The 19,807-nt window shown below is 40.5% G+C and overlaps 1 protein-coding gene across 1 annotated transcript; it reads right to left on the reverse strand.

The window, feature by feature from the left end:
• Window positions 1-483: 483 nt before the first annotated feature.
• On the reverse strand, window positions 484-18,355 carry LOC110441754 (protein fem-1 homolog C-like). The gene is made up of 2 exons (XM_021484998.1): window positions 18,274-18,355; window positions 484-3,959 (listed from the first exon to the last, which is right to left on the reverse strand). Exon 2 carries the CDS (start codon window positions 3,762-3,764, stop codon window positions 1,671-1,673), a length of 2,094 nt encoding a protein of 697 aa, XP_021340673.1. The 5' UTR covers window positions 3,765-3,959; window positions 18,274-18,355; the 3' UTR covers window positions 484-1,670.
• Window positions 18,356-19,807: the final 1,452 nt, after the last annotated feature.

Here is a 19,807-nt window from a genome sequence, read left to right on the forward strand (position 1 = left end):
TTTATACAGTTTATACAGCGTGGGAGAGACTGGTGTGGTTTATACAGCGTGGGAGAGACTGGTGTGGTTTATACAGCGCGGGAGAGTCTAGTGTGGTTTATACAGCATGGGAGAGTATGGTGCGGTTTATACAGCGTGCATGGGAGAGTATGGTGTGGTTTATACAGCGTGGGAGAGACTGGTGTGTTTTATACAGCGTGGGAGAGTCTGGTGTGGATATACAGCGTGTGAGAGACTGGTGTGGTTTATACAGCGCCGGGGAGACTGGTGTGGTTTATACAGCGTGGGAGAGTATGATGTGGTTTATACAGCGTGGGAGAGACTGGTGTGGTTTATACAGCGTGGGAGAGTCTGGTTTGGTTGATACAGCGTGGGAGAGTCTGGTGTAGTTTGTGCAGGCGTGTAGCTGGACTGTAAACGATTCGCATGCAGGGCACCAGTACAATAGATTCCGAATATGCAATAGCAATAGTTGGCAGTCGCAATGGAAATATATGGTTCATTATAATGGACAAGAACAGCGAAATTTAACAATTTTTAAAAGCATGCAAACAGTTAATCACTATTTCGGACCACACATGATAAATACAAATTGAATAATTCATATGAGGATTTTCTATATGTATATGTTTACATGGCAGCTACGCGCCTGAGATGGGGCCAAGTAACGTACCTGGTCTACACACGTTTTAAATAGAAATACACACATTGGGACCTTGCAGAAGGTTCAATTAACACAAGTTTCCTAATAATGCAGTGTCCGTTTCAAACATGTTACACTTATCATGCATGCAACATGTCCCCTAGCGTATCACGTCGATTATAACGTCATACCTGTTATACATTTCTTAAGACATAAATATCGTACACATATAGTTCCATTTCTTGTTTGCATCTGGACTATTCCTTAACGTATATCTACATAGTATTGAGAACAGGTGGACAATACACTAGAAATTTGTAACAATGGTATATATATAACAACAATATAGGCTATAGGTATTGTACACTACAGTGGCTATCACAGGTGTCCTGTACAATGTGATAAGTTTGATATATCATATCCGATTAACACCACATTTGTTTCTGTACCCATTGGATTTCTCGTTGTGCATAAAATCGTTACACGTATAGTTCGTAATCCGGTGATTTATAAGCGTGTTATAAATAGTTCCACGATTTGGACACGTGTAATTCACAGGACCATGGCTTGTACAGTTTCAATATAAGTTATGGTTCGCAATACATGGCGGGTTGATTTTCTTGTATAACTATATGTATGTCATATTTCTTGAGGCCGAATCAATATATTTGAGAACCTCTATATACAAGAAAAAAATGATTTAGTGGCAATTTTATGGCAACGCATTACATCAGAAAAGTACAGTAAAAACTGATTCATCCGGACCCCGGTTTTCTCGACTTCTCGCGATCGATTACCTTTATCAGGAACATCCCTTCCTTGTTAATCCGGAAAATCAATGTATTTCAATGATATTCCAGGTAAAATCAAATTAACGGAGTTATGTCTTACATGTAACACCTCCAATATATTGATTGTGTTACATAAGAAATTGCCATTGGCCCGTTTAAAAAACCTTCAGGTGATCCGGATTCACATCACACCCGCATTAAAAATCAGGTCACAGGTGTCTCAACTAGAATGGACATTAATGGGAAGTTATGAACGTTTCAATCTTTTTCGGAACATATCCTGCGAATTTGATGTTATGGCTCCTGATGGTAGCCGCCGCCAAGCACTGTAGCTTTTGGTAATTGAGCTGACATATTGTGATCCCTGCACGTTGAAGCAGCGCGAGAGTGGTAAGTCCGTCCTTGTTACGTATATCTATATCGGAACCGTATTCCAACAACAGGTTGATCAATGTTTTCTCATCCTCAATCCAATTAGCATTTACCTGTAAAAGTGAGCAAAGGGGTATGTTCCTGTTCACATCAATAGCGTTAACGTCAATACCTGCGTGTATGAGGCTCCGCGCGACCTCGTACCTGTTACAGCGAAACACCATGTCGGTGGAGAGGTATGGTCGATAGTTGGGGTTCAAGGTAACGGCGATATGGAGAAGTGTTTCTTCTGATGGACCTCTCGGATCTGCTTCTACCAGCTTGCTGAGATGGCTGATGAGCTTGGCTTCCTCTCGGATGTTAGGTTCTAACGATCTAACGATGCACACAAGATCCAGCGCCAAACACATCCACTCAAACACCTCCGCATGTTTGTGAGAATACACGCTGGAAAGCCCAACAAAAGAAGATATGTTGTCGTCCTCCATTTGCTCGAACTCCACCGAATCTGAGCGCGACTGTATGTATTGTTCCGATACATGGTCGATGAGATTTCCCAGTATATCGATGACCTCTGCTATGATACTGCTTCTGTCTTCCGGTTTTACTTCTTTCTTACATTGCCAGATCCTGTTGAACACTTTCATTAACCGGGACGCGATATACGGCGCCGCTTTATTGCAAAGCTGATCTTTTTGGACGAACACCTCGGCAGCGTACCGCAGTAATTTGAGACTGTGTTTCAAACTCATCATGAGGAAATTAATATTTAATAATCTACAAAGACTTTTGTATGTCTGTGGATGACAAAGTCCGAATATTTCAATTTTGACTCGAACTGAATATGCTTGAATCCTCTCAAGAAGCTCAAGTTCTTCAGTTGGTTGTGAGGACCTAGCAATGCCAACTGATAACTTCCGTCCGTCTGCTATGAGCTGCTGGACGTAGTCGTCACTAGCGAAGTCACATTCGCGGGGTCTGGTCTTGTCCCACCAATATACAGCCTCTAGCTCTTTGCCCGTGTCAGCCAGGCTGCTTCCGAGAAGTTTGTACGCAAGTACTTTAGACCGCGCAGGTATAGACGGGTCATGCATGAGATGTTCTACCACTCCAACCTGTACAGCCGACGCCGCGCGCAAAATAACATCCAGACCCTGTTTGTCTGTCATGTTGACGTCAGCGCCTGATACTATAAACAACTTAACCGTGTCCAGTTGACCGTCACGCACGGCGTAGTGAAGCGCTGACGAACTGTTGCTGTCGACGTGGTCCACCTCGACGCCTTTAGATATCAGGAACTTACATATCTCAGTATTCTGTACAGCTAGTATGAGGCACGTCTTCCCTGTGGGAGAGACGTCGTGTACACTATACCCGTGTTCGAAAAGGTACAGCACAGTCTCCATACAGCCTGTCTGACATGCGATTTGTATAGCGGTCGTTCCAGTCTCGTCCACACCTTTCTTATTAGCGCCGTGTTCTATCAACAGACGAACTAATGGTAACGAATCGACGTGTCTGGCAGCACAACAAAGGGGTGAACACAACGGCAAGTTAGGCTGCCAACCAAAAGGCGAATCTGTCCCTTTCTGGTCCACATCCGCCCCGCATCGGTCTAGCAGAAAACTACACAGATCAACATTATTACTAGCGCAGCAAATGAAAAAGGCAGAGCTGCCGTCGATACGATAGTCAACGGTTTCCTTACGCTCTTTGTGACGTATCCTCATCAGTCGCTCCTCTAGGTCTCGATGTTCCTCCTTCAAGATCATGTTCCGAATGATGTCTGCCTGCTTTGGCACGTCAAGCAGGTCTTCGTCTGTGTCCAGCTGTTCGGGGAAGATGTCACTGGTCTGATTGTTTCCCGGCAAGCTGGAGGGACGTGCATCGAATCTCGTTTCCTGAAGAAACTCGCCCAATGTAATATATCTAACGTCAGAATCATTTCCGGACGACATCACGTCGGTAGATGTTATTTTTTATACCGTAAAGATGTTGGAAGTAATAGCACTACTTAAGCACGACCGTCACACGGGAGTCATGTTTCTTTTACAAAACGGCACTGATGTGTAGACTATATTTCTTATATTTGTCAGGAACGTACAAATGTAGACGCGATAGGATTCCTCATCCCTTCTTGATTGTGACCTCACCTGCATATAAAAAAGGAGATTGATTAAAAAACGAGTAATATGTCAGGCTTCAGGTGTTACGAAAATTCATAACAATTTTCCTGAATCAAATAATGTTACAGTTCAACTCAAATGATTCAAAATAAAGTTTTCTGCATTTCATTCCCTTTTTCAAGTCGAGAAATGATTGCTTACCACAATACAAATAGGGTTCGCTTCCTTGTCCATATTCAAAATCTAATTTTGGAAACTGACAATGTTCTCAAAGTAAAGAGCCTTGATGGAACTGAGCCGCCTGTATAATCCACATAATACGATATGTAACCACAAAGACAAACAAACCTACAACACCGATACGATTATAGAGTGTTTAAATGCGGCCAATAGAGAACCACATTAAACATTGTGGGTTTACTTTTTGCCCTGTACTGAGGGACACGAAAGCGACCAAAATAAATCTGTAGCACCCATTGCAACATTTGGATCTATTTATTTTCTCTCTTTTCTTACTTTTTGTTTCTTTACGCCTAACTTGAACATTCCTCGCGTTTGGCCTTAGTATTGAACGTTCGCCCGGGGTTGATAGTTATAGGTTCTGTCCCCTGACCGGGCCTTACTAGAGTCCTAAAATAACTGTACTTGCTGCTCTCCTTAAAGTCCAGCTTGAATTGAGTACACGTAAGGACTGGTTTACCATTGTCAGTAATATGACCTGGATTAGTACTTTGTGTACTGTCAGTACAAACGATCGCCACTGATGCCTTTGACATGGAATTGCAGTAAGATTGCACTCTATAGTCGGCATCAGATGTGTTTTACATGTTATTGCTATGTAATGTGGATGCGCATGCGGTTCATGATAGGAAGGTTTATCATGTGAAGAATTCATATTCTACTCCGTATCAGCTATCAACCCATATCAGCCCTCGGGCCTCCTGCCCATTTTGCTGGCCTGGGAGTCTTGGGTTGATACGGAGTAGTATATGAAAATGGTCATTTTATGACACCTAATTGTATTATCACAATGAACATTTGTATAACGCTTGCGCTTCAGCCTGAATCAATGGCCTGTACATAGTGCACTATAAGAGTTAATAAACACAGCCCTATCATACAGTCATGCATTTGTTCATGCCGTTAAAACTATTGATGTTTCCCGAAGCATTTGCTAATCAATAAGCCTGTCTTGGTTACTGCCGCGTAGCTGTAATGATCACCATTGTTGTCATTTATCATTTGGAATGCCACGTCGACCTCAGCAGGTCATCGTGCAAACTAGTACAGGCTATAGCGTGACGGTAAAATTACCCGGATTTCACAAACAATGGAATATTGTGAAATGTTTTAAATCTTGACTTGGAAAAATGCTATATTTCAATCTATCACATCATTATGAATTTGAAAGTAACAAAAATAGAAAAGGAAGAAACAAAGTGAAGAATTAATCTTGGTCTCCGACACGTGATCAATCGGGAACCATCGAAACTTTACAAAAACGAGAAGGGAGAGTTACAGGCGAGCTCGCTATCCACTGCGCCATTCAACCAGCACTCTTTTAATAACTGCTATATACTCTTTTGAAAACCGGCGTTCACTGTTCATTTTCCTTAAATAATAAATGGAATGTATCAATGAGTTTGTAGATCAGTGTTTACGTCAAAAGGAATAGCTACACGTACGCAGTTATATGCGTTCGAGTATAGAGAAAGCGTACGTATCGCGACCGAGAAAATAACATATATATTTAAGTGTATAAGATTTTTTCTTATTCGCGTATATGTACCTATTTGTAGATGAACGCTGAATCACAACTAGTACAAATTATTTCTAGGGTAAAGCATATGACGTGGAGGTCACCTTCTTGACCTCATTCTGAACAAAAAACGACGCGGTAATAGGTGCACATCAACGACATATCTTAACTTGGTACAGTGTTTAAGTACATAATTCGTATATACGTGACCTTTCGCATGACCTTGAAATATGCACCGGATTACTACCTTTGTATTTGTACATGTTACCTTTGTTTGTGACGTTGACATCGGTACATGATATTCCTGTGATCTTACTTCCATTAGCTGTGACCTTGATATTACTATACGAATTCTACCAGTAACATGATAGCCACCTTTTGTGACCTTTATCGCAATAAAAGCTACCTCTGTCTTACATCCAATTGTTTTATTTAGTGTCCTAAGTTTCCATACACTAATATGTATCTGTCTCTCAAGTGTGGTCTTGTACGACCTTATTTTGTCGATGTATCACTGAGACTTAACCAATTGAGTAAAGAGCACATTATTACTTTATCTTTGACGCCTTTACGTGGGATATTGACCTTATAAGTACATTCTGGTGTATCCAGGATCAAATTCCGGTTAATCCGAGTTCAGTGATGACATTAGGCTGTTCCAGGAATCTCGTTTGCACTGTGTGTGCATGATAACATAACCACTTCAATATCGGAAAAATAAGAGATTAGTCAGATCAATAATAGGTAAACATCTAGAATGTAAGTAGAAGGATTAAACATTTTTCAAATGTTCATACCGGTATGAAATTGCCGTTCAACTCTTATATGAACCTGAAAATAGTTACAGACAAAGACTTGGTCTCGGTTAATATCCATTTCTTATATTCATGTAATCGTATATGCACCTCACCGAAACTCAATACAATAGCATGCAATTTAGAAACGTTCTTAAAGTTCAGAACTGTTCTGATAACGAGATAAGATTACATAGCCAATGTGCGCGAAGTGACTTTTATTCTAAATATTCTCCAAAGAAGCCCTAAAGTGTATGAACACAGTCATACGTAAACTAGGGTGACATGGAACCATACATGTGCTAGGGAAAACCACCTAATCATGTCATTGTCATTACGTGTAAAGTACGTAGATCATGTGACCCCATGTCCATTCAAAATGGGTCAGAGCACAGGTACATGCTTCTCAAATCAAATTAGAGGGGGGTCTACTGTATCCATAATATTAAGTGTAAAGTAGACCCACTCCTTTAACTCGAGAGGCAGGTGCCTGCATGTCAACCGTGTTGACTTAGGGGCAAGGAATGGATTTATCACTCAACCAGATAGCGCATTTGGTAAGAACATCCGCCCACAGTTTGGAGCTTCCCTGCTCGAATCCAAGTTTTTTTGTCCTCCGTATTACAACAATATGGTTCAGACAAACACCTAGATTTACAGTAAACAAACCTACGGTGTGACCGAGGCTAAAGCTGTACATTGGCAGTATCGTGACACTGGCAGCAGTAAGCTTCGAAGTAGGATGACATTGGCAGCAAAAAACCTTCGAACTAGCATGACCTTGACAGCGATGTCCTTCGCAGTAGCAAGACATTGGCAGCAATAACTTTCGCAGTAGCATGACCTTGGCAGCAATAACCTTCCCATTAGCATGCTCTTAGCAGCAATATTCTTCGCAGTAGCATGACCTTGGCAGCAATAACCTTCGCAGCAGCATGACCTTGGCAGCAATAACCTTCGCAGTAGCATGACCTTGGCAGCAATAACCTTCCCATTAGCATGCTCTTAGCAGCAATAACCTTCGCAGTAGCATGACCTTGGCAGCATTAACCTTCGCAGTAGCATGACCTTGGCAGCAATAACTTTCGCAGTATTATGACTTTAAAGCACTAATGTCAATAATAATACACGTTTCCGGCCTTAAACACTGATAAACTAACCAGCAGAGGTAATACATATTACGGGCACTTCTTACTGATTAGTTACTATTCTTCCAAATGGAAAAATTATCGCCAAATTTCTATTAAATGTAATAACATTGAAATGCGGAAACAATATTATGCCTAGTGACGTTTTGTTTACCTGATCCGTATGAAGTAATCACAGACAGTGTTTAGTGTCTCCCATCTTCATTTAGTGCCATTTGTAGTACCTCAGTCTTCATTAATCCATTCGAATGTGTCTATATATAAAGACAAAGGACGGGCACTCTATTTGATTGTGTTCCATAACGTCACAGCACACGACCTTGGCCTTGTCTGTGAGTATACCTCTTTAGTTCCTGTGGTGCGATCGATGTCTCGCGCACACATGCAGAGTTATAGACTTTATCATAGCTTTGATAGTCTTCGCAATAGCAAATCCACCCCGAACAGCAAAAAGTGCACGTGATCAATTACATGTGGTACATGTAGCACATACTCGAACTTCACAAAAATACATGGGATATTTCATTGTTGTGTAGGAAGGAAGAAACTAATTTTGATAGTAGTTAAACTATTTCATCGCTCGATACATATTTGTTGTACATAAAATGTTGACGGATTAATTGAAATCATTCCTCTACAGTTTGAAGGCTTATGTTTGCGAATAATTGATTGTCTACAGTTATAACAGTCATGTCAGTAATACAACATGGGAGAAAAGCCACTCAGTTGCATAAGAAAGTTAAACACCGAATTGGAGATCTAATTAACTTGAAAAAAATCATCGCAGGAAAAAAAATACAACAGCCAATACTTACACGTGCGCTAAGCTTCAACAGATCTTCACTTGTCTTAAACCACACCTAAAATATGTTTCAATGATATTCATCCTAAAATCCTAAGACACACCTTAAATACCATTTGTATAGCGCTTGAAGGATCCCTGATATAAAGACCGGGGCAAAGCTGTGCAACATCCTAATTAAATGTAATAGTGTTGTAATCAACTAAATAAAAGGTCGTACGTACATTTCGTATAAAGGCTTACAGTGGGACCAAACAGAGCAAGTAATATCTAACGATTAGGTGAAGATACAACGTTTTAGCCGACATAGAAAATACTATACCAAGAGGCACAACATTCATATAACCGTCCCTCAATAAATGTCTATAGATATTTGTATCCATGTGTAGCGCTAGTTGATGTCACTCGGTGCATGCCGCGGTAACTGTGTGTATGTGACGTCACTTGGTACATGTCTGTGTTACGGTGTAGCTGTTTCTGTGTAGCTGACGTCATTCGGTACATGTCGTGTTACTGTGTAGCTGACGTCACTCGGTACATGTCTGTGTTACTGTGTAGCTGACGTCACTCAGTATGTGTAACTGTGTAGCTGACGTCACTCAGTACATGTCTGTGTAACTGTGTAGCTGACGTCACTCAGTACATGTCTATGGTACTGTGTAGCTGATGTTACTCAGTACATGTCTGTGTAACTGTGTAGCTTACGTCAATGGGAACACGTCTGTGTTACTGTGTAGCTGATGTCACTCAGTACATGTCTGTGTTACTGTGTAGCTGACGTCAATCAGCACATGTCCATGTTACTGTATAGCTGATGTCATCCAGTATATGTCTACGTTACTGTGTAGCTGATGTCACTCATGTTCAGCACATGTCTGTGTTACTGTGTAGCTGACGTCACTCGGTACATTACTCTGTTACTGTGTAGCTGACGTCACTCGGTACATGACTCTGTTACTGTGTAGCTGACGTCACTAAAAACATGTTTGTGTTACTGTGTAGCTGACGTCACTCGGTACATTACTCTGTTACTGTGTAGCTGACGTCACTCGGTACATGACTCTGTTACTGTGTAGCTGGCGTCACAAAAAAACATTTTTGTGTTACTGTGTAGCTGACGTCACTGGGTACATGTCTGTGTTACTGTGTAGCTGACGTCACTCGGTACATATTTGTGTTACTGTGTGACTGACGTCACTCAGTACATATTTGTGTTACTGTGTGGCTGATGTCGCTCGGTACATGTTTGTGTTACTGTGTAGCTGATGTCGCTCGGTAGATATTTGTGTTACTGTGTGGCTGACGTCACTCAGTACATATTTGTGTTACTGGGTGGCTGATGTGGCTCGGTACATGTCTGTGTTACTGTGTAGCCGATGTCGCTCGGTACATGTCTGTGTTACTGTGTGGCTGATGTCGCTCGGTAGATATTTGTGTTACTGTGTAGCTGACGTCACTCGGTACATGACTCTGTTACTGTGTAGCTGACGTCACTCGGTACATGACTCTGTCACTGTATAGCTGACGTCACTAAAAAAATATTTGTGTTACTGTGTGGCTAATGTCACTCGGTACATGTCTGTGTTACTGTGTAGCTGACGTCACTCGGTACATATTTGTGTTACTGTGTGGCTGATGTCACTCGGTACATGTCTGTGCTACCGTGTAGCTGACGTCACTCGGTACATGTTTGTGTTAGTGTGTGGCTGATGTCGCTAGGTACATGTCTGTGTTACTGTGTAGCTGACGTCACTCGGTACATGACTTTGTTACTGTGTAGCTGACGTCACTAAAAAAATTGTTGTTACTGTGTAGCTGACGTCACTGGGTAAATGTTTGTGTTACTGTGTGGTTGATGTCGCTAGGTACATGTCTGTGTTACTGTGTAGCTGACGTCACTCGGTACATGACTCTGTTACTGTGTAGCTGACGTCACTAAAAAAAATTGTTGTTACTGTGTAGCTGACGTCACTGGGTACATGTCTGTGTTACTGTGTAGCTGACGTCACTCGGTACATGTCTGTGTTACTGTGTGGCTGACGTCACTCGGTACATTACTCTGTTACTGTGTAGCTGACATCACTCGGTACATGACTCTGTTACTGTGTAGCTGACGTCACTGGGTACATGTCTGTGTATTTACTGTGTAGCTGACGTCGCTCGGTACATATTTGTGTTACTGTGTGGCTGACGTCACTGGGTACATGTCTGTGTTACTGTGTGGCTGATGTCGCTCGGTATATTTGTGTTACTGTGTAGCTGACGTCACTCGGTACAGGACTCTGTTACTGTGTAGCTGACGTCACTCGGTACAGGACTCTGTTACTGTGTAGCTGACGTCACTGGGTGCATGTCTGTGTATTTACTGTGTAGCTGACGTCGCTCGGTACATATTTGTGTTACTGTGTAGCTGATGTCCCTCGGTACATGTCTGTGTTACTGTGTAGCTGCGCTCACTCGGTACATGTCTGTGTTACTGTGTAGCTGCACTCACTCGGTACATGTCTGTGTTACTGTGTGGCTGATGTCGCTCGGTATATTTGTGTTACTGTGTAGCTGACGTCACTCGGTACATCACTCTGTTACTGTGTATCTGACGTCACTAAAAAAAATTGTTGTTACTGTGTAGCTGACGTCACTGGGTACATGCCTGTGTATTTACTGTGTAGCTGACGTCGCTCGGTACATTTTTGTGTTACTGTGTAGCTGATGTCCCTCGGTACATGTCTGTGTTACTGTGTAGCTGATGTCGCTCGGTACATATTTGTGTTACGTAGCTGACGTCACTCAGTACATGTCTGTGTTACTGTGTAGCTGTACTCACTCGGTACATGTCTGTGTTACTGTGTGGCGGACGTCGCTCAGTACATGTCTGTGTTACTGTGTAGACTGGGTACATGTCTGTGTTACTGTGTAGCTGACTCTGTGTTACTGTGTAGCTGATGTCGCTCGGTACATATTTGTGTTACGTAGCTGACGTCACTCAGTACATGTCTGTGTTACTGTGTAGCTGACGTCGCTGGGTACATATTTGTGTTACTGTGTGGCTGACGTCATTGGGTACATGTCTGTGTTACTGTGTGGCTGACGTCGCTCAGTACATGTCTGTGTTACTGTGTAGCTGTACTCACTCGGTACATGTCTGTGTTACTGTGTGGCGGACGTCGCTCAGTACATGTCTGTGTTACTGTGTAGACTGGGTACATGTCTGTGTTACTGTGTAGCTGACTCTGTGTTACTGTGTAGCTGATGTCGCTCGGTACATATTTGTGTTACGTAGCTGACGTCACTCAGTACATGTCTGTGTTACTGTGTAGCTGACGTCACTCGGAACATATTTGTGTTACTGTGTGGCTGATGGCGCTCGGTACATATTTGTGTTACTGTGTGTCTGATGTCGCTCGGTACATATTTGTGTTACTGTATGGCTGATGGCGCTCGGTACATGTTTGTGTTACTGTGTGGCTGACGTCACTCGGTACATGTCTGTGTTACTGTGTAGCTGCGCTCACTCGGTACATGTCTGTGTTACTGTGTAGCTGCACTCACTCGGTACATGTCTGTGTTACTGTGTGGCTGATGTTGCTCGGTACATGTCTGTGTTACTGTGTGGCTGACGTCACTCGGTACATGTCTGTGTTACTGTGTGGCGGACGTCGCTCAGTACATGTCTGTGTTACTGTGTAGACTGGGTACATGTCTGTGTTACTGTGTAGCTGATGTCGCTCTGTACATACTTGTGTTACTGTGTGGCTGATGTCGCTCGGTACATATTTGTGTTACTGTGTGGCTGATGTCGCTCGGTACATTACTCTGTTACTGTGTAGCTGATGTCGCTCTGTACATATTTGTGTTACTGTGTGGCTGATGTCGCTCGGTACATATTTGTGTTACTGGATGGCTGGTGGCGCTCGTTACATGTCTGTGTTACTGTGTGGCTGACGTCGCTCAGTACATGTCTGTGTTACTGTGTAGCTGACGTCACTGGTACATGTCTGTGTTACTGTGTGGCTGATGTCGCTCAATACATGTCTGTGTTACTGTGTGGCTGACGTCGCTCAGTACATGTCTGTGTTACTGTGTAGCTGACGTCACTCGGTTCATGTTTGTGTTACTATTGAGCTGACGTCACTGGTACATATTTGTGTTACTGTGTAGCTGACGTCACTCGGTACATATTTGTGTTACTGTGTGGCTGATGTCGCTCAGTACATGTTTGTGTTACTGGTGAGCTGACGCACCCATTATATGTATGTTTTTCCCTGTATGTTACACTCAGTATCATATATATATATATATATATATATATATATATTTATATATATGCACATTTGCCTCAAGACAATGGCGACAGATAAATTAGAGATACTTTGAACCCAATGCCGTAGGAGGCACATATTGGATTCCTTGGAAAGATCGTAATACTTTTCCATAAAAAAACATTAATCTTCCTGTCAATAAAGCGTTCCGCCATAAAACAATGTGGTAAGCCCTTGTTCTTATCTTAATTATATTTAGGTTGATTTCTCTTTTAGGTCATTTTCGTACCTTATGTAGTACATGTACCAAGTGACATTTACACGAATTATATCTGGTGAAGAAATTTAATATATTTCCAGGAAAAGCTTCCTACTATCTTCATACCACATCTGATTGTAATGACTATGTTAAGTAAATACCGTATACATGCAGTACTGTTATTAGTGCAAATGTACTTTTAGCCGACCATTGGTTTAAAGTTCTATTTGGCTACATGGCACATTGTCGTATCTATATATAGTTGTAATTATTGTTGTTTCTACCATACTGCACTGTAACTAATGTTAATCCCGTAGCACTGAAAACGCATCTATATGAAATGCGATTGAGCCAATGGTTTCCATCAACAAAATTGTAATCCAGGTAAACTATGCATGTACTGTTATTAAGAAAGACTTTTGTTGTAGATAAAATGACTTAAACAACTTATACGTGGTTTTCGTTGGGAAAGCCTAGTAGGGACGTGGAATCTTGTTGGCAGGGGAGACAATCGAAAATCGTTCAAGGGGAAGTCTCTTCAAAACGTTAATTTTGGACACAGGTGGTAGGAAAAGGCCGGTATGCTTGCCACACTTAATAGCTGATACACCAGTATAATACATAATTAAATATATGCCTACAAAATAGGTTGAGAACTAGGATCATAGGTACATTATAACACTCGTTATCACTCGTTATTTACATCTTCACTGACAAAAAAGGTAGAGAACGAGGATCATAGGTACATTATATTTATAACACTGGTTATCACTCGTTATTTACGTCTTGGCTTACAAAATAGGTAGAGAACGAGGATCATAGGTACATTATAACACTCGTTATCACTCGCTATTTACATCTTGGCTTACAAAATAGGTAGAGAACTAGGATCATAGGTCACATTATACTGACAATAGGTGAACCAGTTGTTACCATTTCCCTAAATGATGCACGTTAAGCAGAGAATAACAACTACCATTTTAAGGGACTTTGGTATGTCCCGGCCTGGGGACATGACCCATTGCTTTCCTCACCTGGGCGAACGCTCAACATTCAAGCCAAAAGTAAGGTGTTGCCAAGCAAGGCGCTAGGAAATAAAAAGGAGTTAGAGGTAGAAATAAAGTTCCCAAATATTGCAATGAGCGCAGCAGATTTATTTTGGTCGCTTTTGTGTCCTCAAATAGAGGACACCAAAGCAAATCCCCAATTCTGCAGGGGGTTCCTACATTAGTCGCCTCCTACGATTTCTTTCCCCGATCCCCCACCTGCAGGGGTCTCATGTATATGACGCATATATATCAAACATTCGTCAATTTAATCATTGGCCTCAAATATAAATATTGTATATATATATTGGTTTAAAGACATGAAATTTGATGTGAATATCCCCCTTAATAAAAAAAATCGAATAAGAGGAACGAACGTACGTCATGTCTATAATAAAACTTGTTTGTGCTGTCAAAGACATTGACATTTACATAACAAACATTTCCTTTTGTTCCGAGCAGAGTTAATTGGACACCAGATACCAATGCCTGCAGGATATCTCAATTAGCCGAGTTAAGTGATACCGTAGCTGCATACGCCATTAGTACTGCATTTGAACCAGGAATTATCAGACATACAGCTGTTCGCTCAAACATTAGCCCACCATTCTCAACCTTTATAAATAAGCCTAAATAAACCACAATCACCCAAAATTAAAACCAGTGGTCGTACTCATGACAACGGGTAATATGCCTACTCCTTACACGATTTCTCTACCAGTAACAGACTGAGATAACGATTACTAAATACTGTGACCAGAAGAGTTTGCTCTGAACATTTGTCCGACTCTTTGGAAAAAGTACAATTGGAAGCAGCTAGGGTCATCTCTGGTCTTACGACCATTGCTTCACGTGAGGCATTATATTTAGAAACTGGCAGGAAACCACTAAAACAGAGAAGAGAAGAGCAGAAAATGTGTATTTTTTTTTATAATATTCACTATAAACGTGCCCCAGCTTACTTAGAACACCTAATCCCACCAAGCAGGCGTGATTTAAACAGGGAGTTGAGAAACCCAGACAATTATCAGGCATCCCGTTGTCGTCTTGAAATTATAAAAAAAATCTTTTGTTCCGTCGTCTATACATTTATGGAATAATTTAGATAACAACAAAAAATCCGGTTTTTCTCTTCAGACTTTTAAGAGTAAAATTTCTCGTGTACCTCCATCTGTGCCTGATTATCTGCATACTGGAAATCGCTATCTTTCTGTACTACATGGCCGTATAAGGCATCGTTGTAGTGGTTTACGATCAGATTTATTAAGAGTAGTAATTTGTCGGTCCCCAAATTGTGTGTGCGGTGACGGTGTGGAAGATGCGAATCACTACTTCTTTACATGTTCAAATTTTGTTATTCAAAGACGTAGATTTTAATCTAGAAATTATTTTATGGGGAAATAGTGACATTTACTCCTATGAAACAAACATCAATATAGTTAAATCGGTACAGACGTTTTTGAATACAACAAAGCGTTTTGATACAACCTGAACGAACCTTTTACAATCGGCATCAAATCTGCTCCCTCTCGACTTCCTTTCCCGTCTTTCAACTATTTTCTCTTCCAATCCCTCTTTACTTTTTGTGATAAAGTTGATTTAGACAAAAAATACATCTACATTATTATTATTTTGTAAATTTATCTCTGTGTACATAGTACGTCACGTGATTTAAATGTAATTGATATGCTGTATTCGTGGAGAAGAGCTTGTAAGTTGTTTGCAATTGTCTCTCATCCATTTGTCTGTTTCGACAATAAAATATGTTTAAATCAGAGGAGTTGCTATCAGGGGACTGTTACGGCACGATTTCTTACGCAACCCCTCTGGTCACAATATTTAGTAATCATTATCACAGTCCCCTGTGCAAAAAGAATACATAATTCTTATAGGAAATAAGTATTAATCACCATTACAGTTCCCATATGTATTAGGATATACTTCTGTGATATTTAGATTTAAATAACACCCATTTTTCGTGAAATGCCACCCGTGTCATTTTCTAACAGTTACAATGAGTATGTATATTGTATGCATAGACTGTTGTGTTTCATTCAATAAAATACAGCATGCTTTGTATAAAATAGCCCAGTGTACTGTTCATTCGTAAAATAGGAATATCATATTTATCAGAATACGAAACAGTCGTATGTTGTCAGTGACTAAATAAAAGGTTCAATAATTAGAACGGCAACTGTTCTCCGAGGGTTTATGCATGTTATACTATACTAAACAGACATACTACAACATGATATATACATTGTACAGGCAAACAATGTCATATTACAACGTAAATTAACACTTTAAAGACATATAGTGTCATACTACAACGGACCAACAATGTACAGGCACACAACATTATACTACTACGTAAACTAACACTGTACAGACATACAATGTCAAATTACAACGTACGCAACACTGTACAAGCATACAATGTCATACTACAACGTACACAACACTGTACAAACAAGCAATGGCATACTACAACGTACACAACTCCGTACAGACATATCATATCATACTAGAACGTACACAACTCCGTACAGATAAGCAATGACATACAACAACGTACACAACTCCGTACAGATATATCATATCATACTAGAACGTACACAACTCCGTACAGATAAGCAATGGCATACAACAACGTACACAACTCCGTACAGACATATCATATCATACTAGAACGTACACAACTCCATACAGACATATCATATCATACTATAACGTACACAACTCCGTACAGACATATCATACATACTAGAACGTACACAACTCCGTACAGACATATCATATCATACTAGAACGTACACAACTCCGTACAGATATATCATATCATACTAGAACGTACACAACTCCGTACAGACATATCATATCATACTAGAACGTACACAACTCCGTACAGACATATCATATCATACTAGAACGTACACAACTCCGTACAGACATATCATATCATACTAGAACGTACACAACTCCGTACAGACATATCATATCATACTAGAACGTACACAACTCCGTACAGACATATCATATCATACTAGAACGTACACAACTCCGTACAGACATATCATATCATACTAGAACGTACACAACTCCGTACAGACATATCATATCATACTAGAACGTACACAACTCCGTACAGACATATCATATCATACTAGAACGTACACAACTCCGTACAGACATATCATATCATACTAGAACGTACACAACTCCGTACAGACATATCATATCATACTAGAACGTACACAACTCCGTACAGACATATCATATCATACTAGAACGTACACAACTCCGTACAGACATATCATATCATACTAGAACGTACACAACTCCATACAGACATATCATATCATACTAGAACGTACACAACTCCATACAGACATATCATATCATACTAGAACGTACACAACTCCATACAGACATATCATATCATACTAGAACGTACACAACTCCATACAGACATATCATATCATACTAGAACGTACACAACTCCATACAGACATATCATATCATACTAGAACGTACACAACTCCATACAGACATATCATATCATACTAGAACGTACACAACTCCATACAGACATATCATATCATACTAGAACGTACACAACTCCATACAGACATATCATATCATACTAGAACGTACACAACTCCATACAGACATATCATATCATACTAGAACGTACACAACTCCGTACAGACATATCATATCATACTAGAACGTACACAACTCCGTACAGACATATCATATCATACTAGAACGTGCACAATTCCGTACAGATATATCATATCATAGAACGTACACAACACCTTACACTTTACGTCTTTATTTATTGGAGCTTCAACTCAACAGTCTGAAGAACCTCCTTGGTGAGATGAAAGCGCTAAAGACGTGTTGTAAAGATTTCTATATATAGAAAGAGAGACTGAACTTTACATAACAGTATAACATTGTTACCAGGTCTGTAGTGAACCAGACAGACAGGCTACTTATATGACTGTGTAGTATATAACGCAGCTGTTAATAGTGGAAGTTGTACACGCGTGACTGTACACTTTTAGCACATTTAGTGATTTGCATTTAGGCAATAACGACGTATAACTGCCGTATCTTATAACCAGGCCATGAGCTAGACACACTTCCGTGTGTTTGTATATATTACGGACTGACACACATGTACACAAACGAACAAGAATACGTGTTTTGTGCTCCAATACATTGTGTAGTACGTATGTAGTAGGCACGTACCACATTAGTTTACTTACCTACAGACTGTCTACGCCCGTCCCCTCCCCAGATCCTGACATCTTCACTGACATCAGACTCCACATCTCATGTTGATTAATATATTATCAGGGGAAGTAATTCTTGTTCTCGCATAAAAGTCAAGATCGATCGCTGATACCTACTCGTAAATACATCTACATCTTCGTTCATTGGCTGGATTCGTCTGCTGTTCAATTTCCAATACAATGGCGATGGTAACAATTGCCCAGTTATACTATGATACTAACTAATATGTCTGTATACTCACTGTACTGTACATGCTTAGTAGAGTTATCGGTATGCTGTACTACATCTTCTATGTCCATGTATACTATATGTATTCCCTAAACTTGTCCATACTGTTGGAATTACTTCTTTGCCCCATATTCCCTACTATATATGTACTAATAGGGCTAGATATAGTACTTCTGTCTATATCGGTAATGAACTTGTACTTCATTATGCTGTACGACTTATAAAAGTGACAATTTGCAACACAGCACATGCTTGATACATCCTAAAACTATATGGGCACAATGATCCCAACATCGTTATAAGTGAAGCCCCAACATCTCGGTTACATTTAACCCAACATCACAGTTACAATGAAAGCTAAAGAAAACTAAATCAACCTAAAAACCGTGGTCAGTAATACCTTAACGTAGTACACCATAGTAACAATGGCGCCAACATCACAGTTAAAATGACGCCAACACAATAGTAATAATGACGCCAACATCACAGTTAAAATGACGCCAACACCATAGTAACAATGACGCCAACATCACAGTTAAAATGGCGCCAACATCACAGTTAAAATGACGCCAACACCATAACAATTACGCCAACACCATAGTAACAATGACGCCAACATCACAGTTAAAATGACGCCAACACCATAGCAACAATGACGCCAACATCACAGTTAAAATGGCGCCAACATCACAGTTAAAATGACGCCAACACCATAACAATTACGCCAACACCATAGTAACAATGACGCCAACATCACAGTTAAAATGACGCCAACACCATAACAATTACGCCAACACCATAGTAACAATTACGCCAACACCATAGTAACAATGACGCCAACATCACAGTTAAAATGACGCCAACACCATAGCAATAACGCCAACACCATAGTAACAATTACGCCAACACCATAGTAACAATGACGCCAACATCACAGTTAAAATGACGCCAACACCATAGTAATAATGACGCCAACATCACAGTTAAAATGACGCCAACACCATAACAATTACGCCAACACCATAGTAACAATGACGCCAACATCACAGTTAAAATGACGCCAACACCATAACAATTACGCCAACACCATAGTAACAATTACGCCAACACCATAGTAACAATGACGCCAACATCACAGTTAAAATGACGCCAACACCATAGAAATAATGACGCCAACACCATAGTAACAATGACGCCAACATCACAGTTAAAATGACGCCAACACCATAGCAATAACGCCAACACCATAATAACAATGACGCCAACATCACAGTTAAA

This window comes from Mizuhopecten yessoensis, unplaced genomic scaffold, assembly GCF_002113885.1.
Source record: "Mizuhopecten yessoensis strain PY_sf001 unplaced genomic scaffold, ASM211388v2 scaffold716119, whole genome shotgun sequence".
In the NCBI taxonomy this organism is placed as follows: Eukaryota; Metazoa; Mollusca; class Bivalvia; order Pectinida; family Pectinidae; genus Mizuhopecten; species Mizuhopecten yessoensis.